This window comes from Nerophis ophidion, linkage group LG06, assembly GCF_033978795.1.
Source record: "Nerophis ophidion isolate RoL-2023_Sa linkage group LG06, RoL_Noph_v1.0, whole genome shotgun sequence".
In the NCBI taxonomy this organism is placed as follows: Eukaryota; Metazoa; Chordata; class Actinopteri; order Syngnathiformes; family Syngnathidae; genus Nerophis; species Nerophis ophidion.
In genome coordinates this window covers 59,561,914-59,589,120 of record NC_084616.1, presented here as the reverse complement: position 1 = coordinate 59,589,120, position 27,207 = coordinate 59,561,914, and the positions used below count along the sequence as shown (strand labels likewise).

Sequence of the window (27,207 nt, the reverse complement as noted above, 5' to 3'; positions counted from 1 at the left end):
GTCGGCACCTATAAGTTTACAATCAGTTGTAAAATGTTGGACAGTCGTTTTTACGATAAGCAGGCAAACGACAACTTTAAAACATACCGGCTTAGCTACGGCACCTGGCAGCCATCTTGGTATAGACGATCACAGCCCCCCCCCTCACGAATGTTGGTGCGTGCGCACCAGCAGCAGAAAAAAACGGGGAAAAAAAATGTCTCCCTCTCTGTGTCTGCGCACGGCGGTCATCTTTGAAATGGTTTTCAGCGCAGCAGTTCTTCGAAGGCTGATAAAATCAAAACCGTAGCAGTAATAATAATAATAATAATAATAATGGATTAGATTCATATCGCGCTTTTCTATTATTAGATACTCAAAGCGCTCACAGAGAAGTGGGAACCAATCAATCATTCACACCTGGTGGTGGTAAGCTACATCTGTAGCCACAGCTGCCCTGGAGTAGACTGACAGAAGCGTGGCTGCCAGTTTGCGTCTACGGCCGAAGTGTCCTGCCCAGGGACACTACAGCAGCGATTTGGATGTCAATAGGCGAACCTGCAACCCTCAGGTTTCTGGCACGGCCGCACTACCCACTACGCCATGCCGCCCCAGTAATTAAAACTCTTTCATCAACTTTTAATCAGAAGGGTTCAATCTCTCTCCCGTGGTAGTTTGAAGCCGACACGACAAACACGCTCAGAGGAGATAATGTTTGAAAAAAGGTGACCAGTTTTTAAAAAACTTTTGTTTTGAAGGGGGAATTGCAAACTTCCTGTTGATTTTTGCTGGGGGTTATCAATATATGAAATGTAGGTCTAAGTGAGACCTACATAGAGGTTTTATGTCTCTACGACATTCGTACTGGAAGTTACAGGCAGTTTTGTCTGTGTTTTCTTCCTAGGAGCAGTTTTGTCTGTGTTTTATTCCTAGGGGGCGTTAGAGCGCAATTTTGAGTTTTTGGGTTAGGTTTCTTGATTAAATTGCAATTTTCGCCTGTCCTGATGTGTGTGTCCTGTTTGGTGAGGTTTGAAACATGTTAAGGGGGTCAAATTACAGCTCAAAGAGGCAAATGGTGACTGTTTTTACAAAATGAAGGTTTTGAAGGGGGAATTGCAAACTTCCTGTTGATTTTTGCATAAGGGTGTCAGTGTAAGAAGTCTAGGTCTGAGTGAGAGCTACATGGGTTTTGTTTCATGTCGCTACGACATTCCTACTGGAAGTCACAGGCAGTTTTGTCTGTTTTCTTCCTAGGGGACGCTAGAGCGCAAATTTCAGTTTTGGGGTTAGGTTTTTTGATTAAATCTCAATGTTTGCCAGTCCTGATGTGTGTGTCAAATTTGGTGAGTTTTGAAGCATGTTAAGGGGGTCAAATTACAGCTCAGAGCTGCGGAATAATAATAAAGAAAGAAAGAATAAAACGCTAGAAATTCAATAGGGTCCTCTGTCCCAAAGGGACATTCGGTGCCTAATAAATTCTCAGATGAAACAGTCTTGTGAGTCATTTCTAATTTGCTACATAGTAAAAGTTAATGTAAACTTTTCAACTATTCAATATTATCATTGTCAAAATGCTAACAATCGTATGTGTATGCAGACAATTGTAAGCTTTTCACTATAGAAATAACCATATGCGGTTGGACATAGGTATTACATTTTGTTTACGTTGCCCTAAAATGCCATTAAAAAGCATGAAATTAGATTTGCTAATACCCATAGAAACCCTGATTGTATTAAACAGGCAGTTAACTTCAAATGTGAAACTAATCTGTAACATTGACTTATTTCATGCAAAGTGAGCTATGTCATGACTATTTGTTATAATTCTGATCACCGTGGCTTACAGTTTTTGAAACCTTACATTTTCTGAGATGTTGAATTCAAAGTTGTCATAAACTGTAGGCCATAACCATTAAAACTATAACCAATAAAAGCTCGACGTACCTCACGTTACATGTTATAAATTAATGTCACATGCTAAAACATTTTACATTCTTGGGTAATTTGCACGATTCAATTCTACAGAAGAATATTAGTTTCTTACATCAATTTCCCCCCAATTTTTTTTTTCTCCAATTCCTCTTGAGACCTCACTGTAGGCTTTGTAAGATCATGTTACCTCTAAACCAGTGGTTCTTAACCTGGGTTCGATCGAACCCTAGGCGTTCGGTGAGTCGGCCTCAGGGGTTCGGCAGAGGTCAAAACACACCCAACTCATCGTCTCAACAAAAAATTCTCTCTATCGGCATATTACAGATACGGCAGCAGCAGAAGTCACACTGATTTGCAGGTGGGTAATTTGTTGTCAGTTTATGCAGTCTAGTGTGAGTTTTGTTCTTTGAACAAGGTGATGTTCATGCACGGTTCATTTTGTGCACCAGTAAAAAAACATGGTAACACTTTAGTATGGGCTTCACGGTGGCAGAGGGGTTTGTGCGTCTGCCTCACAATACGAAGGTCCTGCAGTCCTGGGTTCAAATCCAGGCTCGGGATCTTTCTGTGTGGAGTTTGCATGTTCTCCCCGTGAATGCGTGGGTTCCCTCCGGGTACTCCGGCTTCCTCCCACCTCCAAAGACATGCACCTGGGGATAAGTTGATTGGCAACACTAAATTGGCCCTAGTGTGTGAATGTGAGTGTGAATGTTGTCCGTCTATCTGTGTTGGCCCTGCGATGAGGTGGCGACTTGTCCAGGGTGTACCCCGCCTTCCGCCCGATTGTAGCTGAGATAGGCGCCAGCGCCTCCCGCGACCCCGAAAGGGAATAAGCAGTAGAAATGGATGGATGGATGGACTTTAGTATGGGAGACATATTCACCATTAATTATTGCTTATTAACATGCAAATTAGTAACATATTGGCTCTTAACTAGTCATTATTAAGTACTTATTAATGCCTTATTCGGCATGGCCTCATTATAACCCTAACCCTCCAACCCTGGCCCTAACCCTCTAACCCTAACCAAATAACTCCAAATTAAGGCTTTGTTACTCAGAATATGTTCTCCATATTAAAGTGTTACCAAAAACATATAACGTTGTGTTGAATTTGAAAAAAAAAATACATTTTATTTTTTACTAAGAAGGGTTCAGTGAATGTGCATATGAAACTAACGGGGTTCGGTACCTCCAACAAGGTTAAGAACCACTGCTCTAAACTCAAAAAAATTGATGCTAATCAGTAATCAAGATTTTTTTCTCTTTTTTTCCCCAAATGTGAATTGATTAGAGAGCCGTTAAGAAACCGAATCAAAAGTGGAATTGCAACCGGAAAAATGTTATCAATTCCCATTCCTAGTTGAGGGAAATACATGTTCCTATCTTGAAAACCACTAGTACAAGCAAAATCATTATTTAAATAGGGCGAACTGCACTTAATTTGCTTTTGTTATCAATTGTAAACACAGTTTAAGAGTTTGACTATTTAGCACTTGTTGTTTGGGATCTTCAGTAGATCAGCCTCATGGTAACCCTGTGAACTTCTTCTACTGGGTTAAACAAAGAGCCACAGTTAGCATAGTGAGAAATGAAAGACTGATATTTTTGTGTTTTAATTAAATAATCAGGTATTTTTTTATCTTTCTGCTACTCCTATCCCCGTGAGTTCTCCCAATGAAATTGGAAGGGACGGCGGTTATCCTCTTGCCCATGTCACTTGTGGATAAGAAGGGATTACTACGCTAAGAGCATGCCTGCTGCTGCCCACTATGTGTGACTATTGTGCTACCATGACTTTAAGAATAGTTTTTCACGGAGTACAGTATAGTTACAGCTCTGTTGTATCCCCAGAGGGTGATTCAGGTCATGCAACAGACACATCATCAAATAGTCATCTCTGCTCCACATGTGTCAGAGCAGCTAGCATATGGAATTAATACCATCAAAGGTAACACTATAGCAATAAGTGCCGACATCCTGAGCGAAGGATACGGTCAAAAAGTTAAATTCTAGCCTGGAGGCTAGGGTGTCATATAGACTGCGCACACAGAATAACATGCACAAAGAATTCACACAGGCTCATAACGGGACATTCCACCAATGCAGAATGCTGCATTGCGGAGGGAAAAAATGAACATTTACTTGCCATACATTTATAAAAGGGTATGGCTTTTAGTAATTTTGGAAATACAATATATAGAGAATCAAATTCTTGCCAAATATAGGGAGTTGGCGATGAAAATGTTTTCAGGGGTTTAATTTAGATTTCATAAACTTTTCTGCTAAAACTCTTATAATATCAATAGAGCAGATAATATACTGTTTGATTCTCCAGGTGTGGTGGGTATAGGGTGCTCGTTTTTTCTCACAGTGTAGACGCAAAGGTCCTTAAGAGGAGCTTCATTAATTGAAATTACTTGAATTGAAAAGTAAAGGTAACTAGATGAAGCAATTTCTGTAGAAATTTAATGTGAATGCTCTAATGCTTAAGCTGAACTGAAATGGCGATGGAATGTATGATGAATGTCGAAATGGTTTGAATGTTGAAATGGTTAAAACGTTAAAATGGTTTGAATGTTGAAATGGTTTACATTTGGAAATAATTTTGAATGTTGAGATGGTAGGGTCTCCCAAGACAAACAGGTCGTAGGTGAGTGATCAGACAAAGAGCAGCTCAAAGACTTCTATGGAATTACAACAAAATGAACTCAGATTTCCCTTGCCCGGACGCGGGTCACCGGGGCCCCGCTCTGGAGCCAGGCCCGGAGTTGGGGCACGATGGCGAGCACCTGGTGGCCGGGCCTGTCCCCATGGCAACGTGGGTCATCCCTCCAATGGGCTCACCACTCATGGGAGGAGCCATAGAGGTCGGGTGCATTGTGAGCTGGGCGGCAGCCGAAGGCAGGGCACTTGGCGGTCCGATCCTCGGCTACAGAAGCTAGCTTTTGGGACATGGAACGTCACTTCACTGGGGGGGAAGGAGCCTGAGCTAGTCCGCGAGGTAGAGAAGTTCCGGCTGGATATAGTCGGACTCACCTTGACGCACAGCAAGGGCTCTGGAACCAGTTCTCTCGAGAGGGACTGGACCCTCTTCCACTCTGGCGTTGCCGGCAGTGAGAGGCGACGGGCTGGGGTGGCAATTCTCGTTGCCCCCCGGTTCAAAGCCTGCACGTTTGAGTTCAACCCAGTGGACGAGAGGGTAGCTTCCCTTCGCCTTCGGGTGGGGGGGACGGGTCCTGACTGTTTGTGCTTACGCACCAAACAGTAGTTCAGAATACCCACCCTTTTTGGGTACACTCGAGGGAGTACTGGAAAGTGCTCCCCCGGGTGATTCCCTTGTCCTACTGGGGGACTTCAACACTCATGTTGGCAACGACAGTGAAACCTGGAGAGGCGTGATCGGGAAGAATCGTCGCCCGGATCTAAACCAGAGTGGTGTTTTGTTATTGGACTTTTGTACTCGTCACGGATTGTCCATAACAAACACCATGTTCAAACATAAGGGTGTCCATATGTGCACTTGGCACCAGGACACCCTAGGCCGCAGTTCCATGATCGACTTTGTAGTTGTGTCATTGGATTTGCGGCCTCATGTTCTGGACACTCGGGTGAAGAGAGGGGCGGAGCTTTCTACCGATCACCACCTGGTGGTGAATTGGCTGCGATGGTGGGGGAGGATGCCGGACAGACCTGGCAGGCCCAAGCGCATTGTGAGGGTCTGCTGGGAACGTCTGGCAGAGTCTCCTGTCAGAGAGAGTTTCAATTCACACCTCCGGGAGAACTTTGAACATGTCACGAGGGAGGTGCGGGACATTGAGTCCGAGTGGACCATGTTCCGAACCTCTATTGTCGAGGCGGCTGATTGGAGCTGTGGCCGCAAGGTTGTTGGTGCCTGTCGTGGCGGTAATCCCAGAACCCGTTGGTGGACACCAGCAGTGAGGGATGCTGTCAAGCTGAAGAAGGAGTCCTATCGGGTTCTTTTGGCTCATAGGACTCCGGAGGCAGTGGACGGGTACCGACAGGCCAAGCGGTGTGCAGCTTTAGCGGTCGCGGAGGCAAAAACTCGGACATGGGAAGAGTTCGGGGAAGCCATGGAAAACGACTTCCGGACGGCTTCGAAGCGATTCTGGACCACCACACGGCGCCTCAGGAAGGGGAAGCAGTGCACTATCAACACCGTGTATGGTGCGGATGGTGTTCTGCTGACTTCGACTGCGGATGTTGTGGATCGGTGGAGGGGATACTTCGAAGACCTCCTCAATCCCACCAACACGTCTTCCTTTGAGGAAGCGGTGCCTGGGGATTCTGTGGTGGGCTCTCCTATTTCTGGGGCTGAGGTTGCTGAGGTAGTTATAAAGCTCCTCCGCGGCAAGGAGTTCCTTAAGACTCTGGATGCTGTGGTGCTGTCTTGGTCGACAAGACTCTGCAGCATCGCGTGGACATCGGGGGCGGTACCTTTGGATTGGCAGACCGGGGTGGTGGTCCCTATCTTTTAGAAGGGGGACCGGAGGGTGTGTTCCAACTATCGTGGGATCACACTACTCAGCCTTCCCGGTAAGGTTTATTCAGGTGTACTGGAGAGGAGGCTTCGCCGGATAGTCGAACCTCGGATTCAGGAGGAACAGTGTGGTTTTCGTCCTGGTCGTGGAACTGTGGACCAGCTCTATACTCTCGGCAGGGTTCTTGAGGGTGCATGGGAGTTTGCCCAACCAGTCTACATGTGCTTTGAAAACTTGGGGAAGGCATTCGACCGTGTCCCTCGGGAAGTCCTGTGGGGAGTGCTCAGAGTATGGGGTATCGGACTGTCTTATTGTGGCAGTCCGCTCCCTGTATGACCAGTGTCAGAGCTTGGTCCGCATTGCTGGCAGTAAGTCGGACACGTTTCCAGTTAGGGTTGGACTCCGCCAAGGCTGTCCCTTTGTCACCGATTCTGTTCATAACTTTTATGGACAGAATTTCTAGGCGCAGCCAAGGCGTTGAGGGGTTCCGGTTTGGTGGCCACGGGATTAGGTCTCTGCTTTTTGCAGATGATGTAGTCCTGATGGCTTCATCTGGCCGGGATCTTCAGCTCTCACTGGATCGGTTCGCAGCTGAGTGTGAAGCGACCGGAATGAGAATCAGCACCTCCAAGTCCGAGTCCATGGTTCTCATCCGGAAAAGGGTGGAGTGCCATCTCCGGGTTGGGGAGGAGACCCTGCCCCAAGTGGAGGAGTTCAAGTACCTAGGAGTCTTGTTCACGAGTGGGGGAAGAGTGGATCGTGAGATCGACAGGCGGATCGGTACGGCATCTTCAGTAATGCGGACGTTGTATCGATCCGTTGTGGTGAAGAAAGAGCTGAGCCGGAAGGCAAAGCTCTCAATTTACCGGTCGATCTACGTTCCCATCCTCACCTATGGTCATGAGCTTTGGGTCATGACCGAAAGGATAAGATCACGGGTACAAGCGGCCGAAATGAGTTTCTTCCGCCGGGTGGCGGGGCTCTCCCTTAGAGATAGGGTGAGAAGCTCTGCCATCCGGGAGGAGCTCAACGTAAAGCCGCTGCTCCTTCACATCGAGAGGAGCCAGATGAGGTGGCTCGGGCATCTGGTCAGGATGCCACCCGAACGCCTCCCTAGGGAGGTAGTTTAGTTTAGTTTATTAAGGATCCCCATTAGTCTACACCGCAGTGGAGACTATTCTTCCTGGGGTCCAGGCAAAAAACATCACACAACCACAGAACAAACGATTAAAATGCAGTACAACATGATCCAATAATAAATTGTCATAATACAAAAATAGCAACAACAAAGAACCAAAAAATACTAATAGATGTTGTTACTTAATAATTTTCATACCAAAGATAAAAATAGCAATATAAAAATAGATATACTGTGTACATTTTTGCAAAAATAAAACAAAGAACCAATGGCCTAAAACACATTAGTGTACCAAAGACAAACAATAAGTGACGGAAAAGTATCATCCATCCATTTTCTGCTGCTTATCCCATAATCAATAAAATATTCAATAGTCAATAAAAACAGTCATGACATTAGGTACAATCTAAAATAATCTCTTTACACAATACTTCTCCTTTTAGTTTATTCTTAAAGCCCACTATGCTGGTGATTGATAGCAGATATTGTGGAAGTCTATTCCAGTAAGTGATTGCCCGATACATTACAGTCTTTTTCAAAACATCACTTTTGGGTTTAAGACGGGTGAGCGCACCTCTTTGGGCTAGCCTGGTACCGTAGTTGTGACTGTCACTGGCAAGCAAGAGCTGAGAATACAGATATGAGGGTTTATGGTATGTATAGATGTTTTTTAAAAATAGAATCAAACTACAAGCCAGTCTTTCATCAACTTTCATCCATGACAATTCATGATGCATGATCTCAATGCCAGTCCTAAATGAGCAATGGAGAGCTAGTCTGGCAGCTCTGTTTTGGGTAAGCTGGATTTTATTTAGATCTTGTTTAGATGCATTAGACCAGATTGCTGGGCAGTAGTCCATATGTGACAATACAAGGGATTGTATAACTTGCTTCATAGATGTGTTAGTTAAAAAATAGGCACTTCTTCTTATGATTGAAATGCTTCTGCTCATTTTTGTTACTATGTTTTTAATGTGAGTGGCCCAAGATAGTCTTTCATCTATTGTAACTCCCAGCAACCTGGCCTCTTTAACTTGTTCAACATGAACTCCGTTCAGAGAAACATTTAATATGCGTTCCTTTCTATGAGCATGTTTTGAGCAAATAAGACATTTTGTTTTGGAAATATTAAGTTTCATCTTATTTTCTGTAACCCATTTTGAAATCCGCATGACCTCATCTTGTAGTATAGTGCTCAGGTCGGTGCAATTATCTGCATGTGCATATATTGTTGTGTCATCTGCGTAAATTGCACAGCAACTATTCTTTAAAATACATGACATATCATTTACAAATATTGAGTATAATAAAGGTCCCAGGCAACTTCCCTGTGGAATACCACAATATAATGTTTTAATATTTGAAAGGGTTCCATTGAACATGACACATTGCTGTCTGTTGACTAGGTAGCTTTTCATCCAGTTAATCGCTGAGAGTTTAAAACCATAAGCAGACAGTTTTATAAGTAGTAGTTTATGATCAATAATATCAAAAGCTGCACTAAAATCTAGTAGCACTGTGCCAACTAATAATTTACTGTCAATTTGTTTTAGCCAGTCATCTGTTATTTGTGTGAGAGCTGTGCATGTTGAATAGCCAGTTTTATATGCATGTTGAAAGTCTGAATGAATGTTATTTATAGAGAAATACTTTTGAATTTGCTTAAATATAATTGTTTCCATTAATTTTCCTAATACTGGTAAAATGCTAATGGGCCTACTATTTAATCCAGTGAATGTTTCTTTCCTATTTTTTGGTAGAGGAGTCACTCTTGCGACCTTCCATACTTGAGGATAGATTCCTTCTTTAAAACTTAAGTTAAAAATATAGCATATCGGACTGGCTATTATTCCAGCTGACAACTTTAAAAGTCTACTATCTATATTATCATGACCACAAGGTTTGTCAGATTTCAATTCAGACAATAGATTCTCAATTTCCAATACATTGGTGACTGAGAATTCAAATGTACATTCTTTGTCCTGCATGATATCATTTTTAATAAGTGACTCAGATAGAATACCGCTTACAGGCAGCATGCCATTTCTTATAGTATCAACTTTACTTATGAAATAATTGTTGAAGTAATTAGCAATTTCTTTGGGCTTGGTGATAAATCCTTCACCTGATTCTATAAATGCTGGTGTTTTTCCCCTTTTATCTCTACCCATGATTTGATTGAGAGTACTCCAAAGTCTTTTGCCATCATGTTTAACTTCTTCAATTCTAGATTGGTAGTACACCCTTTTTTTCTGTTTATTTAATTTGGTCACTTTGTTTCTTAAAGAGCGATATGCTAGCCAGTCCTCTGAGCTACCTGAATCTACAGCAACTCTTTTCCATTTATCTCTATCTTTCATCAAGTGTCTCAGGTCAGAGTCAAGCCAAGGGGCTTTGACAGATCTGACGGTGAGTTTCTTGATGGGTGCATGCTTATCACAGACAGAAGAAAATGACTTCATGAATTCATGCAGAGCTGCTTCAGTATGCTTTGACTCAAATACACTGTCCCACTGTATGTTATGTACATCTTCAATAAAGGCATTATCACTGAAATGTTTGTAGAGTCTCTTGTATATAATTGTGGGTCCAACTTTGGGGACTTTCACTTTTCTTGCCATTGCAATCATGTTATGATCACTAAATCCAATTGGCACTGAAACAACCTTTGAGCATTTATCTACTGAATTAGTAAAAAGATGATCAATGCAAGTTGAAGACAATACACCAGAATAGTTCATATTTATTCTGGTTGGTAGATGTATCATTTGAGCTAGGTTACATACAGTGGCAGTGTCATCAAGCTTTCTTTTCATCGGGCAGTTTTTTGAGAGCCAGTCAATATTTAAGTCTCCTAAGAAATAAATTTCTCTGTTTGTGTCAGAAACATTCTGAAGCATTGCACATATTTTTTCAAGATGTGCTGCATCAGAGGAAGGTGGTCTATAGCAGCAGCAGATTAGTAATGGCTTTAGATGTGGCAAGTGAACCTGGATCCAGATTGCCTCTACATCTGTCAAGTTGAGATCTCGTCTTTGCTTTATTGGAATGTGGTCTTGTATTTAGGGCACGTCCAGCTGGTAGGAGGCCACGGGGAAGACCCAGGACACGTTGGGAAGACTATGTCTCCCGGCTGGCCTGGGAACGCCTCGGGATCCCCCGGGAAGAGCTAGACGAAGTGGCTGGAGAGAGAGAAGTCTGGGCTTCCCTGCTTAGGCTGCCGCCCCCGCGACCCGACCTCGGATAAGCGGAAGATGATGGATGGATGGATGTTGAGATGGTTTTAATGTTGAAGAGCTGACGTTAAACAAAATTCTAGTGGAATGTAGAAATGGTTTGAATGGTGAAAATGTTGACATATTGAATTGTTTGAAATGGATTAAATATCAGAGCTGAGGCTAAACTGAAATACGAGTGGAATGTAGCAATGGTTTGAATGTTAAAATAGTTTAAAGGTTAAAATGGTTTGAGAGTTGAAGAACAGAAGCTGTACTGAAAAGTAGTATGGATCTTGAAATACTGAATGTTGGTATAGCTAGAACATCCTTCAAGAGGTTACAAAGTAACATAACCTATGAATTTTAGCTCTAAATGTGACCTATTAGCTAAAACTAGCATAAAAAATTAGCAAGCTCAGAGCGGAACAGCTAGCAAACTTCTAACATGACACCAATTAACAAAATCCATGATTAGGTGAAATTTACAAAATTAGATCAAATGTTAGCATAACACTTTAGCATGCTAACATTTGCATGGTAACAGGGAAAACGCTAGCATACTTCTAAGATGGCACCAAGTAATGAAATCCATGGTTAATGGGTTACATGGGTGTCAAACTCTGGCCCGCGGACCAAATTTGGCCCCCTGTTTAATTTCATTTGGCCCTTGAGGCAATATCAAATTAACATTAGAGCTGGCCCGCCGGTAACACCACATTCACCGCTAATACTCATACTTGCCAACCCTCCCGATTTTCCCGGGAGACTCCCGAAGTTTAGTGCCCTTCCTGAAAATCTCCCTGGGCAACCATTCTCCCAATTTCCACCCGGACAACAATATTGGGAGCGTGCCTTATAGGCATTGCCTTTAGCGTCCTCTACAACATGTCGTCACGTCCTCTTTTCCTCCATATAAACAGCGTGTTGGCCAAGTCACATAATATATGCGGCTTTCACACACACATACTTGGTCAACAGCCATACAGATTACACTGAGAGTGGCCGTATAAACAACTTTAACATAGTTACAAATATGTGCCACACTGTGAACCCACACCAAACAAGAATGACAAAACACATTTCGGGGGAACACCCGCATCGTAACACAACATAAACACAACAGAACAAATACCTAGAACCCCTAGCAGCACTAACTCTACTGGAACGCTACAATATTGTAGCGTCCCGGAAGAGTTGGTGTTGCAAGGAGTTCTGGGTATCTGTGTTGTTCTGTTTCTGTTGCTTTGCGGTGCTGATGTTCTCCCGAAATGCATTTGTTGTTATTGTTTGGTGTGATTCACAGTGGGGTGCATGTTTTTGACAATTTTGGTGTTGTTTATGCGGCCACCATAAGTGTGACCTGTGGGGCTGTTGACTAAGTACGCATTGCTTTCACTTGTGTGTGTGTGTCCAAAATTAACATGATCATTAAAGCTGGTAATGATCGTACATCGTGTCAGCATTCACATCTTTGAGTAGACTTTTAAAGAATCCCGTCCAACGCTACATTGGTGTCAGACGTGGGATGGCTTTCTCAGAGAAACTTGAGGATCTCATCAAATGCCTGGAGAATGCACTTCCGAATGAAGACCAACCACCTCATCTAACTACCTCATCACCAGGAAGAGGAAAGGAACAAGCGCCGCTCTGGTGGATTGGAGGCTCCATTACCTCAGCGCCACGTAAAGGAGAGGAACTTGCGCCACCCTAGTGGACTGGAGGCCCATCTACTCGGAGGAAGAATGGAAGCTCAATCTGATGGGACAAGAGTGAAAGTTCAACCGGATGGAGGAAGTGCGCCTTGTGTGGGAAGGAGTGCCAGGCGAAGAAGTGACTCTCCTGTGCTGATGGTGGACACAAAATTCCTACGAGATGACTACAGGCCAAGCATCGCCACACCAAAGCTTCCTCACTATAGTGGAGAAGGCTCTATTGAATCCTTCCTCCTTCAGGTCCAGCTAGCAGCACGTTTAAATGGCTGGTCTGATGTGGCAACCGCAGGGCATGTCGCGCTGTCCCTGGAAGGCCCAGCCCTACAGTGTTTGGCCGATTTACAAGAGGAGGAATTGGCTGATTGGCATGCCATGCGCGAGGCTCTTCAACGACGTTACGGGCGACCAATCCATGCAGACGAGGCACGAGAGCAGCTGTACAAGCGGCGACGCCTTTTAGGAGAAAGTCTCGGAGCTTATGCTGCGGACCTTCGCCGTCTGGTGCGAAGGGGCCACCCAGCGTTTCCAGAAGTATTACAAGAAGAGCTCACCGTGCAAGCTTTTTCCGTGGTCTACAGCCTGAACGACTACGAGAACACCTCAGACTGTTTGCTAAACACTCTCTCTCTTCTGCATTGACTGAAGCGGAACGTGTGGAGCACGTCCTGTATCCAGATGGCCGCCGTGATGTTCCGCTAGCCCGCCAGGCTGGATGTGACGGGACAGAACGAGAGGGAGCCGACCAAGTGACTGCAACGCCACGGCTACGCTCCTCCCGGAGGAGGCAGACCGCATTAAACTGTTACCGCAGCGGTGTCCCTGGCCACATTGCCAGACACTGTCCAGCCCCTTACCCCATTGATGTTGCTGCTGAAGTGTCGTCAAACTAGAGAGGGGTGTCAGTGTCGGGGAACTGACACCCGGGATGGTTTCCACTGTACCCGAAGGTGACGCACAGCGCCTGGGCCGCCTGGGTAGGGCCGGGGGCTATACATGGAATGTGAGCTTGATGGAACATTCTGCAGAGCCCTGGTTGACACGGGGTCCACTATCTCCATCATTCGGCCGGGTGTCCTTCCTCACTTGCAGCACAGCTTGCCACCAGGCTGGACAATCACCAACACCCAAATTACAACGGTCACAGGAAGCAAGGCCGCCATTCTGGGCCAAGGGACAGTGTGCATTAAGGTGGCGGACCAAGAGAGACAACACCCATTCCGGCTGGCTGACATTCAAGACCCCTGCATTGTTGGACTTGACCTGATAGCGATGTGGGGAGCCGTGGTCGATGTATCTAGGGCCATGCTTCATCTTGGTGAGAAAACAATTGCCCTTCAGGGGACTGATGAGCCCGGCGCCTGCAGAGTGACAGCCCCCACAGAGCCATCCCCTGCTACGGCCTTTATGGTGGACCAGGAGAAGTCTCAACCTAACCCGTCTACTAATAGGCCGCCTACTAAAGAGACTCAGCAAGCTATTGCAGAACTATTGGAGCGAAGCAGTCAAGGCCAGGATACTAATCAACAGGAGCGACTGAAAAGCTTACTAAATGCCTTCCAGGACATTTTTGCAGCGAAAGATGAAGATTGCACGCACACCAGTCTCGTACTCCACGACATCGACACTTCAAGGAACCCGAGGGGAAGCTTGCCAGGTGGGTCGAGATCTTGCAGGAATATGACTTCACGATTTCTCATCGACCAGGCCGCCTGCATGGCAACGCTGACGCGTTGTCCAGACGTCCCTGTGAGGAGGCGTGTCGTTTCTGCCGGCGGGCGGAGGAGCGGTGCATGCCAGACCCGTCAGTAGCTGCAGTCAGGCCACATGACATCACGGTTGGCCTGGACAGCTTCACCCCCCAACAATTGATCGACCATCAAAGGCAAGACCCATTGCTTGAGAGAGCTTGCAGCTGGGTGGGGGCACAGCGGCGGCCGGAATGGGCCACAGTGGTGCACTTGGACACTGAGACCAAAGCACTGTACTCCCAGTGGGACAGCCTCCTGTTGTCTCGCGACCTGCTGTATTGTCGCTGGGAAGCCCCGACAGGACAACATGCTGCCATCCAACTCATGGTACCCCGTGTGCTGCGGCCTCAGGTCCTCGAAGTGATGCATGGCTTCCCAGGGACTGGCCATTTTGGAGTGACCAAGACCTTGCTCCGACTGAGGCAGCGTTTTTACTGGCAAGGCTGTCGCCATGACGTAGAGATGCATGTCCACCGCTGTGATGCATGCACCGCAAAGAAAGGTCCCACGCGCCGCTCCCATGCTCCCTTAGAGCAGTTCCAGGTGGGGGCCCCTATGGAACGAGTGGGTGTGGACATTCTAGGCCCGTTCCCGGTCACTGATAGCGGAAACCGTTACATCTTAGTGGCCATGGATTATTTCACAAAGTGGCCAGAAGCGTATGCGGTACCCGACCAGAGCGCTGCGACAACTGCAGAGAGATTGGTTTCGGAGATGTTCTGCCGATTCTGAGCGCCAGAGGAGCTGGACAGCGACCAGGGACGGAACTTTGAGTCCCAGGTATTCCAGGAGGTGTGCCGTCGCCTGGGTGTGAAAAAGACTCGTACCACACCGCTGCATCCCCAGAGCGACGGGTTGGTGGAGCGTTTTAATAGGACTTTGGCCACACAACTTGCCATTCTCACTGACAAGTGGCAGAGAGACTGGGACTTACACCTCCCACTCATTCTTTGGGCCTACAGGACAGCGGTGCAGGAGTAAACACGCTGCACTCCTGCATCAGAAGTGAGCGGAGCACCGGGCCTGGACTACTACTACCACCTTGTGGAGCGGCTGCGGGAGGCCCACGAGTTTGCCCGGACCAGCCTAATGGAGGGTGGGGTCCAACAGAAGCGAGCATATGACCTCCGCAGTCGAGGTCAGGCCTTTGAACCCGGCGCACATGTCTGGGTCTACAACCCGGTGAGAAAGAAAGGACTCTCCCCAAAGCTCACTAGCCACTGGGTGGGACCCTGCAAGGTCCTCCAGAGGTTGTCCGACGTGGTCTATCGGATACGACTGGCACCTCGGAACCGGCTGGTGGTGCTGCACCGGGACCGCTTGGCCCCATACCAGCCATTGGACCAGAGCCAGGGGCACTTGGACTCCAGTACTCTGCCGGAGAGGGAGCTTCCCCCAGGGAGAAATGAGGAAGCTGAAATAACCCCCCCTTCTGACTTACCTGCAGACAGTGGTAGCAGCCAGCCGCCAACAGGGGGGCGTCGACGACGGTAGTTACCTCAGCACCTACGGGACTTTGTGATGAACACATGGGCTGTTGGGGACAACGAACCCAGCTAGGTGGGGGCTGTGTAGCGTCCCGGAAGAGTTGATGTTGCAAGGGGTTCTGGGTATTTGTGTTGTTGTGTTTCTGTTGCTTTGCGGTGCTGATGTTCTCCCGAAATGCATTTGTTGTTCTTATTTGGTGTGATTCACAGTGGGGTGCATGTTTGTGACAGTTTTGGTGTTGTTTATGCGGCCACCATAAGTGTGACCTGTGGGGCTGTTGAGTAAGTACGCATTGCTTTCACTTGAGTGTGTGTTCAAAATTAACATGATCATTAAAGCTGGTAATGATCGTACATCGTGTCAGCATTTCTTGACATCTTTGAGTAGAGACTTTTAAAGAATCCCGTCCATCGATACAATATAACCCCCCCCCCCCCCCCCGCTACCACCAAACCCCGCCCACCACATTTTTATTTTATTTTCAAATTAGCCTGTGGAAAAAGTTAATGTAGATATTTACCTCAGAAAGCTGCAAATAGAAAAGAGGCAATCATTTTTTAAATATTTTTTTATTTAATATACCACTGATGTTTTTTTGTTTCTTTTTTGAAAGTTGATTTTGCACTATTACGTTTTATAAGCTCTGCCTGTTGCATGGGAGGAAGCCCGAGTATCCGGAGGGAACCCACGCAGTCACGGGGAGAACATGCAAACTCCCAAACTCCACACAGAAAGATCCCGAGCCCGGGATTGAACCCAGGATTACTCAAGACCTTCGTATTGTGAGGCAGATGCACTAACACCTGTTCCACCATGCTGCCTTATTTAAGCCTTGCTTGTTCAATATTCATTGCAAAACTTGTTTGGGTCCCTATTAAAAGGTTAATTTGTTCAACCTTGGCCCGTGGCTTTGTTCAGTTTTAAATTTTGGACCACTCTGTATTTGACTTTGACACCCCTGGGTTAAAACATACAAAACTACCTAAAATGCTAGCATATACTGTAACATTACCGCACAAACATTGGCATACAAACATTACAACAGTTAGCATACTTCCAAGATGGCGCCATGTAACAAAATTCATGAGTTGCACGGGTTTGTGTTGGAACAGTTTGTCACGAAACGTGGGAATTGTGGAACTTTGAAAAATTGATTAGGCAGGAGTCGAAGACAAAGTGCATCAATACTTTACTTTCCACTTATACAGTTACAACAGGAACAGCTCAACCGCACGAGGACTGACTTCCTTGGACCCTTTTGTCCGGAACCGGAAATAATCCACTCTTTGTGAATTTCTCTCTATATGTATATAAAGTACCTATTTTGATCACCACACATGTGCTCACCACACATTAGTTTCTTTGGGAATTTCCTGGTAATTTAGGAGTTTCGGGAAAAGTGGGAATTTTTGGAAAGTGTTAAGTCGCATGAATGTCCAGGATGAGTGGAATATGTTGATCTTGAAATGGTTTGAATCAGTTGAGAAATGTGGGTCTTGTCTAACTTTGAAAAATGTCCCATTATTTCAATGAAAATGTCCTGGTAATTTAGGAATTTCAGCAAAAGTGTGAATTTTTTGAAGATGGTTAATTGCATGTATATCCTTAATGAGCTGTATTAATAGGTGTTGGAATGTTTTAATCGGTTGGTAAATGTGTTTGTGGTGACAGTTTTTATTTGACAACTTGTGTTACAGAATTCCAAGAAAACCAAATTTGGTTTGGAACTTGGGACATTATTAGTTTGAATGCCAAAGACTAGTGAAGTGAAGTGAATTATATTTATATAGCGCTTTTCTCGAGTGACTCAAAGCGCTTTATATAGTGAAACCCAATATCTAAGTTACATTTAAACCAGTGTGACTAGCCTGAAGGTCCAGGATTAGTGGAGTATGTTTATCTTGGAATGGTTTGAATTGGGGCTTCACGGTGGCAGAGGGGTTAGTGCGTCTGCTTCACAATACGAAGGTCCTGCAGTCCTGGGTTCAAATCCAGGCTCGGGATCTTTCTGTGTGGAGTTTGCATGTTCTCCCCGTGAATGCGTGGGTTCCCTCCGGGTACTCCGGCTTCCTCCCACCTCCAAAGACATGCACCTGGGGATAAGTTGATTGGCAACACTAAATTGGCCCTAGTGTGTGAATGTGAGTGTGAATGTTGTCCGTCTATCTGTGTTGGCCCTGCGATGAGGTGGCGACTTGTCCAGGGTGTACCCCGCCTTCCGCCCGATTGTAGCTGAGATAGGCGCCAGCGCCCCCCGCGACCCCAAAAGGGAATAAGCGGTAGAAAATAGATAGGATGGTTTGAATTGTTTGAGAAATGTAGGAATTGTGGAACTTTGAAAAAATGTCCCACTCATTTCAATGGAAATGTTCTGGTAATTTAGGAATTTCGGGAAAACTGGGAATTTTTGGAAAGTTATAAATAGCCTGAATGAGCTGAAATGGTTTGTGTTGGAATTGTTTGAACTGATCAAGAAATGTTAAAGTAGTAAACATTTTTTAATTTAGAAATGGTATTAAGGAATTCCTGGAAGTTTGGGAAAACAGCATTTATTTGTGTTCTAATAACTACTTTGTTTAATGTCTTTACTAAGAGGAATGTTTTGTTGGTGGAATGGTTAAAATGGGTCAAAAATGTGGAAAGAGTGATCGGGGGAAAAAAAAGTGGACTGGAAATTCTTGGAATTTTTCGATTTTTTCATTATTTGGAAAAGTGGTAGTTTGAATTTCATGAATTATCAGAATGTATTGTACATGAAATGGTTAGACTCAGATAAAAAATGTGGGAATTGTGGAAGTTTTAAAAAATGGCCAGAATTTTTTTGGGGCAAACTGTTATTGAATCGGATGAAAAATGTGAAAGGAGGATGCAGCCGATGCTTTGGAGCATTCACACAATTAAGCAGTCAAAGTGTAAACTAAGCACAAAGAATAGAACAACCATACTTAAAAGGAAACTCTTATATGAAAATATATATGTCACTGTTTATAAATCTGTTTGTTGATGTTATTGTATTCTTTTGTACAGCACAGTAGTGAAACAGAACTAGACCAGCTATTCCAGAGTGAGGTTTCATCCATATCTGAGACAAATGCTACCTATCAATTATGCATGCAATAAAATTGATGTCTTCTCCATGTACAAATCCCAGAATGTATACAAGTGTGTGTACCCTGAGCAACAGGTCAGCGCTACAAAGCCTTGCTTTTCAACTGTGCATGTGTATCAAGCACTAGGGTAATTGCAGAATATACAGTATCAGTAAATCCTAACAGAACACTGCCCTTTTGTGGGCACTGCTTGTACTGCAAAAGGAAATGCTATTAAATGCAGGTGACATCTGTGCATTGGACTACAACTGTGTCAACCATATTTTCACAAACAAAAAAACTTCACCTGAGCCAGTATGACCACTGACTAATAGTAATACACTCGTACAAAATAGTGGCAACACACGCGCACCGTTACCTGAGAAGCAGTTAGAGCAGTTAAATAGTGATTTTGAGAACGTTTTATAACTTCTCAGGAGCATAGCGTTCAGACATAAAGACAGGCATACTGTTCAAGTGACTACACATCTGGTTTATGATTTCAAAGACCTTAAGTCTCTGTTAGAGAAACTAGAAAGTACATTATATACATTATAGCAGTAATATTTTCAAATATGTTCCCTAAATATGTTCTAACCCATTGGTTCTCAACGTTTCCCTGTGAACATTTTTTTAATTCAAGTACCCCCTAATCAGAGCAAAGCATTTTTGGTTGGAAAAAAAGAGATAAAGTAAAATACGGCACTATGTCATCAGTTTCCGATTCATTAAATTGTATAACAGTGCAAAATATTGCTCATTTGTAGTGGTCTTTCTTGAACTATTTGGAAAAAAAAGATATAAAAAAAACTAAAAACTTGTTGAAAAACAAACAAGTGATTCAATTATAAATAAAGATTTCTACACATAGAAGTAATCATCAACTTAAAGTGCCCTCTTTGGGGATTGTAATAGAGATCCATCTGGATTCATGAACTTAATTCTAAACATTTGTTCACCAAAAAATTATATTTTAAACATAAACATGATTTATGGAACATGTCCACGAAAAAAATCTAGCTGTCAACACTGAATATTGCATTGTTGCATTTCTTTTCACAGTTTATGAACTTACATTCATATTTTGTTGAAGTATTATTCAATAAATATATTTATAAAGGATTTTTGAATTGTTGCTATTTCTACAATATTTAAAAAAAAATCTCACGTACCCCTTGGCATACCTTCAAGTACCCCCAGGGGAACGCGTACCCCCATTTGAGAACCACTGTTCTAACCAATGCATCCTTGGCTATGAAGACAATTAAGAAGACTAATAATATACAGTAATTAATAAACATAACAATTGCAAAACTAAGTTCATATTTTTTCTTTGTTCAAATAACGATAAGCATCCTCCAGAGAAACCCTGTTAAAACAGGGTCATTTTCAGTAGTGCTACCTTCTTTCGAAGCAAATCACAATATGTGAGAGTCCAAGTGTGGGGCCAAAACACCACTTTAACAAGTCAACAGCAAATGCAGGAATAACGCATGCAAATAAGTAATTAGATAAATTAGCATTTAACCCTGGTGTTTGACTCTCCAATTCTTCAGACCACAATTCGATGTAAGTATCAAACACCCATTACCTTTTTCACACAACTGTTGGATGTGTTTATACAAACCCCGTTTCCATATGAGTTGGGAAATTGTGTTAGATGTAAATATAAAAGGAATACAATGTTTTGCAAATCATTTTTAACCCATATTCAGTTGAATATGCTACAAAGACAACATATTTGATGTTCAAACTGATAAACATTTTTTTTTTTGCAAATAATCATTAACTTTAGAATTTGATGCCAGCAACACGTGAGAAAGAAGTTGGGAAAGGTGGCAACAAATACTGATTAAGATGAGGAATGCTCATCATACACTTATTTGGAACATCCCACAGGTGTGCAGGCTAATTGGAAACAGGTGGGTGCCATTATTGGGTATAAAAGCAGCTTCCATGAAATGCTTAGTAATTCAAAAAAAGGGATGGGGCGAGGGTCACCAATTTGTAAGCGAATTGTCGAACAGTTTTAGAACAACATTTCTCAAGGAATTTAGGGATTTTATCATCTACTGTCCGTAAAATCATCAAAAGGTTCAGAGAATCTGGAGAAATCACTGCACGTAAGCGATGATATTACGGACCTTTGATCCCTTTAGGCGGTACTGCATCAAAAACCGACATCAGTGTGTAAAGGATATCACCACATGGGCTCAGTAACACTTCATAAAACCACTGTCAGTGACTACAGTTGGTCGCTACATTCTTAAGTGCAAATTGAAATTCTACTATGCAAAGCGAAAGCCATTTATCAATAACATCCAGTACCGCCGCTGGCTTCGCTGGGCCCAAGCTCATCTAAGATGGACTGATGCAAAGTGGAAAAGTATTCTGTGGTCTGACGAGTCCACATTTCAAATGACATTAAGAAACTGTGGACGTGGTGTCCTCCAGTACAAAGGATGAAATAACCATCCGGATTGTAATAGGCGCAAAGTTCAAAAGCCAGCTTCTGTGATGGTATGGGGGTGTATTAGTGCCCAAGGCATGGGTAACTTACACATCTGTAAAGGCACCATTAATGCTGAATGGTCCATACAGGTTTTGGAGCAACACATGTCATCCAAGCAACGTTATCATGGACGCCCCTGCTTATTTCAGCAAAACAATGCCAAGCCATGTGTTACAACAGCGTGGCTTCGTTGTAAAAGAGTGTGGGTACTTTCCCGGCCCGCCTGCAGTTCATACATGTCTCCCATCGAAAATGTGTGGCGCATTATGGAGCGTAAAATACGACAACAACATCCCGGACTGTTGAACAACTTAAGCTTTACATCAAGTCAAGCAAGAATGGTAAAGAATTCCACTTTCAAAGCTTCAACAATTAGTTTCCTCAGTTTCCAAACGTTTATTGAGTGTTGTTAAAAGAAAATGTGATGTAACACAGTGGTGAACATGCACTTTCCCAACTACTTTGGCACTTGTTGCAGCCATGAAATTCTAAGTAAATTATTATTTGCAAAAAAAATAAAGTTTATGTGTTTGAACATCAAATATCTTGTCTTTGTAGTGCATTCAATTGAATATGGGTTGAAAAGGATTTGCAAATCACTGTATTCTGTTTATATTTACATCTAACACAATTTCCCAACTCATATGGAAATGGGGTTTGTAATTATTTAGCAACTAAAACTTGAAAGATATTACTGATGTGACAATAAATGCTATTAATGAGAACCACGTGAAAACTCCAGCCAATTAGTATTACAATTTTAAATTAAAATTACCGGTATCAAAAAGAACGTGATTGATATATGCACTTTGATATATTTACAGACTAACTTCAGCCAGCTAGCTAGCTTAAATGTCAACATAAAAACAACAAACATTAATGTATTTTCCCATTAGGAAACGGCATACCCAAATCTAAATTTACAGTATACAAAAAACACATTACTGTCTGAGAAATTTGTTTTTTTTATAAATAATTTGGTCAAACAATTTCAGTGCATGTATAAGTACTTTTTAAGCACTTTCAACAATACCACAATAATAATAATAATAATGACAACCCTGATTATTTTGGCCACGATAATCATGAAATTAAATTTTCACGTCTTTACATCCTGAATAGTATATTTTCAGTGTAAAATCATCAATAAAGTGTCTTTTATATATATATATATATATATATATATATATATATATATATATATATATATATATTTGTTTTTTTTTTATTTTTATTTTTTTTTTCCCCTACGGAATAAACACAAACAATCAGATAGATACAATTTTGAACAAGCCACCCACATCCTCCAAGGCACACGAGTATAATAAGCAAGCAAGCATTCAAGCAGTTAAAAATAGCATACAACAGAGTTTGTGTGTGTTAAGTACTCACCTCGCACACACACATATACGCACAGGAACCATTACATTAAAAGACCTGTAATCACCATAGTGACACCCTGCATGGGTTAATATCCCATGCCCAAGCCCCGAAGGGGAGTGGCCTATGTAGAAACGCAAAGCCACCAGGTCCCAGATGTGCTTACATGTTCACATTCACAAACACACAATCATTTAGACTTCATGAAGTAAACCTACAGTGAGATGCATAACGCAAGGGCAAAAACAAAAATCAGTATGGTGGAAACAATAGTTGTAGATTGTGGTCATGCACACACACGCACACAGAGAGGTCGGGAAATGAAGCGCTAAGAAGATTTTAGAGTTAAAAATAACCAGGGCAGAAGGCCAAAGCAGCATGCTGCAAGTCCACCTGTTCTCACAGATAACACAACCTTTTCATTTCTCGGTCAATGAAAGTGGCTCACTCAGGAGATGGGAAATATATTTCAAGTATTAAATAACAAGTATTTGCTATTCAGTAAGTTTGGACAAACACGTCCTGGTGTGATTTTTTGCAATTATTTGCATATACTGCACATGCATGGTGCCCATATAAAACTGGCATATGAGCACATGCATCCAAAGAGCCTACTGCATAGTGCATAGTATACACATTGACTGTTCTGCCACATGGCTAAACACAGGCTTATCGCTCTCCGTACATATAAGACCTGCCTCTTTCTAGCGTGTTCTCGATCTATCCCGGGATCTTCGTCCCGCTGGGCATGCCCGAAACCCCTCAACAACATGTTTCAATAACTAGTTTGAATTTATAAGCCCCCTGTCCACATACTTAAGGCCATTTTTTAAAGGGGCTGTGTCCTGATCATTCAATGGGATTTTAAAAATTACATTGGATCCAAGTGGTTCACTATAAAAGGTTTATTTTAATAAAATATTCCATAAATCTCAAAGTTTACATGGCCAAAACTCTAAGATTTGGCAGCCTCCTCCCTCAACCACGCATACTCTGTTGCGATTGGTCCTTAGATCGCCAGAAAAATTAGTTTTTACTTCAGTTTATATACATAAATCTTACCCACAAAATAACACATTCTGGTTACAATTTTAAATAAATAAATGGGTTTTACTTGTAAAGCGCTTTTCTGCCTTCAAGGTACTCAAAGTGCTTTGACACTACTTCCACATTTACCCATTCACACACTGATGGAGGGAGCTGCCATGCAAGGCGCCAACCAGCACCCATCAGGAGCAAGGGTGAAGTGTCTTACTCAGGACACCACGGACGTGACGAAGTTGGTACTAGGTGGGATTTGAACCAGGGACCCTCGGGTTGCGCACGGCCACTCTTCCACTGCGCCACGCCGTCCCTTTTCAAGATAATTAGTAAATGGGTTGTACTTGTATAGCACTTTTCTACCTTCAAGGTAATCAAAGCGCTTTGACACTACTTCCACATTCACACACACACTGATGGAGGGAGCTGCCATGCAAGGCGCCAACCAGCACCCATCAGGAGCAAGGGTGAAGTGTCTTACTCAGGACACCACGGACGTGACGAAGTTGGTACTAGGTGGGATTTGAACCAGGGACCCTCGGGTTGCGCACGGCCACTCTTCCACTGCGCCACGCCGTCCCTTTTCAAGATAATTAGTAAATGGGTTGTACTTGTATAGCACTTTTCTACCTTCAAGGTAATCAAAGCGCTTTGACACTACTTCCACATTCACACACACACTGATGGAGGGAGCTGCCATGCAAGGCGCTAACCAGCACCCATCAGGAGCAAGGGTGAAGTGTCTTGCTCAGGACACAACGGACGTGACGAGGTTGGTACTAGGTGGGGATTGAACCAGGGACCCTCGGGTTGTGCACGGCCACTCTCCCAACTGCGCCTCGCCGTGACCAATGGTCCTAAGTGGCGGTTCACTGCATGACACCTACCTAACTGTTATGCACTTCTTAAAATTGTGACTTGGGAGATTCACAAGATATTGTGTAAATCTATATACCCGACTGTTAACCAGAATTTACATTGGCATAAGATATAAACCAGGGACAGCTTAAAAAACGCCTCATTCTCATTATATTGCAGTTCCACATCATGTAGAACAAGAGTAAAACATGCTAAACAGATAGATTACGTAAGTCTGCCCAGTTAAAAATGTAGCATAGTGCTCTTTTACAAACGTTCACAGTCAGTCTGTCAAAAACTCACCTCTCTCACATGCATGTTTTCCAACTGGGCTTCAGCCTCCTGTGCTGCCATAGCTAAGATGCTTGTTCTCTGTCCCCGACCCCGCTGTCTCTGAACTTGGCCCTGACTCTGAAGCATCTCCAGGAGCCTCTGGATGCTCTCGTCTCGAGCACCCAGCGTTTGCTTCTGAGAATCAATTCTCATCTCCATCTCTTCCATGGTTTTTTTCAGCAAGAAAAGCTCATTGGCCTGCCGCTCATGCTCCGACTGCAGGTAGAGGAAATTCTCTTGTGATGAATCCTGTGGGGACGAAATGAATCCATCACACCCTGGCACCTGGCAAGTGCCGCAGTGTGGAACCATACTTGGGCTGGGTACTGCCACTGGATTTGGGCTGTGCATTGGACCAGGCTTAAGGGTGTTAGCTGGGCTGACTCTTTGTGTGGCTATCGGGCTGTTAGAGCCATACCCAGGGCTGTGAATGATGATGTCAGCTTCTTTCTGCCTTGGATTGTATGTGTTGGATGGACTCGCTCTTGGGCTGTTCTTTGGTCCCGGACTGTGATGATTGCTGGGGCTTCTCTTGGGGGTGTGACCAGGGCTAAGTCCCCCTCTGTGGTCCTGGTCCATGCGAATATCACGACACGAGCCAGACGTCCCTTGCTGATGCTGTTGCTGTAAGCGGCTGTTCATCTCCCTGTGGGCCCTTAGCTCATCCTGGAGCTCTTGAACTGTTAAAGGAAGCTGCAAGAAGAAAAAATAGTAAACATGATTTTTTTTTACTTTTCAGTTGCAGCAAGACCAAAACTCAAGATCACATGCAAGAAGCCCCAAGAAGAAAGAGAAATTTAAATATTTGAAGATGTCCAAATTGCATTAGTCTTGATTTGTAATCCTCAGTGGATTGATTTGTCCACATGAGGGCGACATTTCACATCAAAACACAAGGAGACAATTTATGCTTTTAGTGTAATGGATGGATGGAAGTACAGCCAAGTGAGAGAAAATGTTAATATCTGACGTCTGAATCTAAGTAAACAAACAGTTACAGTTACCACCTACCAATATCCTCAGTGCGGCAGTCATATAACTGAACAAATGGGTCTGAAATTCCGAAATCAACTGACAGATGAAACTAAATATTTAACAGTTGCATTAAGTCAATCCATGTTGGCTTTGTGTCATTTCAGCTTAAGCTTATGCTGTGCAGTGACAAAGTTGGTACAAGTTGAAGCCTGTAGGCAAGTTACACCTCATTAGACTCTCACAGGACTGAACCATAGCAACACCATATTTTACCTCTGAGGGTCATTTGGAGTCTTCAGTTACCTGTTGACCTAATGAATTCACATGTATTATACCCCATAACTTTGTTGCTTGCTTAAATCCTTTAAAAAATATTTTGAATTTAGTTTTAAAATTCTCATCAATAAAAATATATAACAAAAACTACATGAATCGATTATATTCACAGGCATCTGATCTAATATTCAAAAGGTAGAACAGACTGAGGACTGAGTTGAAGGTGGCGCCTGATCATTTAAATATCCATCCATCCATCCATTTCCTACCGCTTGTCGTGTTTGGAGGAAGAAGAATACTGAGTTGCATCTCAAGAACACCAAACATACTGTGAAGCATGGGGGTGGAAACATCATGCTTTGGGGCTGTTTTTCTGCTAAGGGGACAGGACGATTGATCCGTGTTAAGGAAAGAATGAATGGGGCCATGTATCGTGAGATTTCGAGCCAAAACCTCCTTCCATCAGTGAGAGCTTTGAATTGTTGACCAAATACTTATTTTCCACCATAATTTACAAATAAATTCTTTAAAATTCCTACAATGTGAATTCCGGGATTTTTTTTTTCACATTCTGTCTCTCACAGTTGAAGTGTACCTATGATGAAAATTACAGACCTCTGTCATCCTTTTAAGTGGGAGAACTTGCACAATCGGAGGCTGACTAAATACTTTTTTGCCCAACTGTAGGTATAAGAACATCCATGATTGGTTGGTTTACTACAAGGGTCGGGAACCTTTTTGGCTGAGAGAGCCAAGAAAGCCAAATATTTTAAAATGTATTTCTGTAAGAGCCATATAATATTTTTTTTTAACATTGAACACAACTAAACGCGTGCATTTTTAAGTAAGACCAACATTTCTAGAGCATAATAAGTCTCTTATTCTTTGGAATAACATTGTTATTCTGATGCTAACTGTGGAGGGGACGTGGCCTGCGGGCCTGCAGCGAAGCAGGGTGTGCCAGGACTGGCCTCGAAATCTGCGACAGGTACGTAGACGGTAACGGTATAGCTCGGTTGGTAGAGCG

General features: G+C 43.4%; 1 protein-coding gene across 1 annotated transcript in view; it reads right to left on the bottom strand.

Annotated features, from left to right (window-relative positions):
* Positions 1-27,207, bottom strand: part of LOC133554607 (ERC protein 2-like) — a 55,949-nt gene that overhangs the window by 22,044 nt on the left and 6,698 nt on the right. The window contains exon 3 of the mRNA XM_061903551.1: positions 24,900-25,622. Coding sequence (XP_061759535.1) covers positions 24,900-25,622 — 723 coding nt within the window. The remainder of the gene's footprint in view (positions 1-24,899; positions 25,623-27,207) is intronic.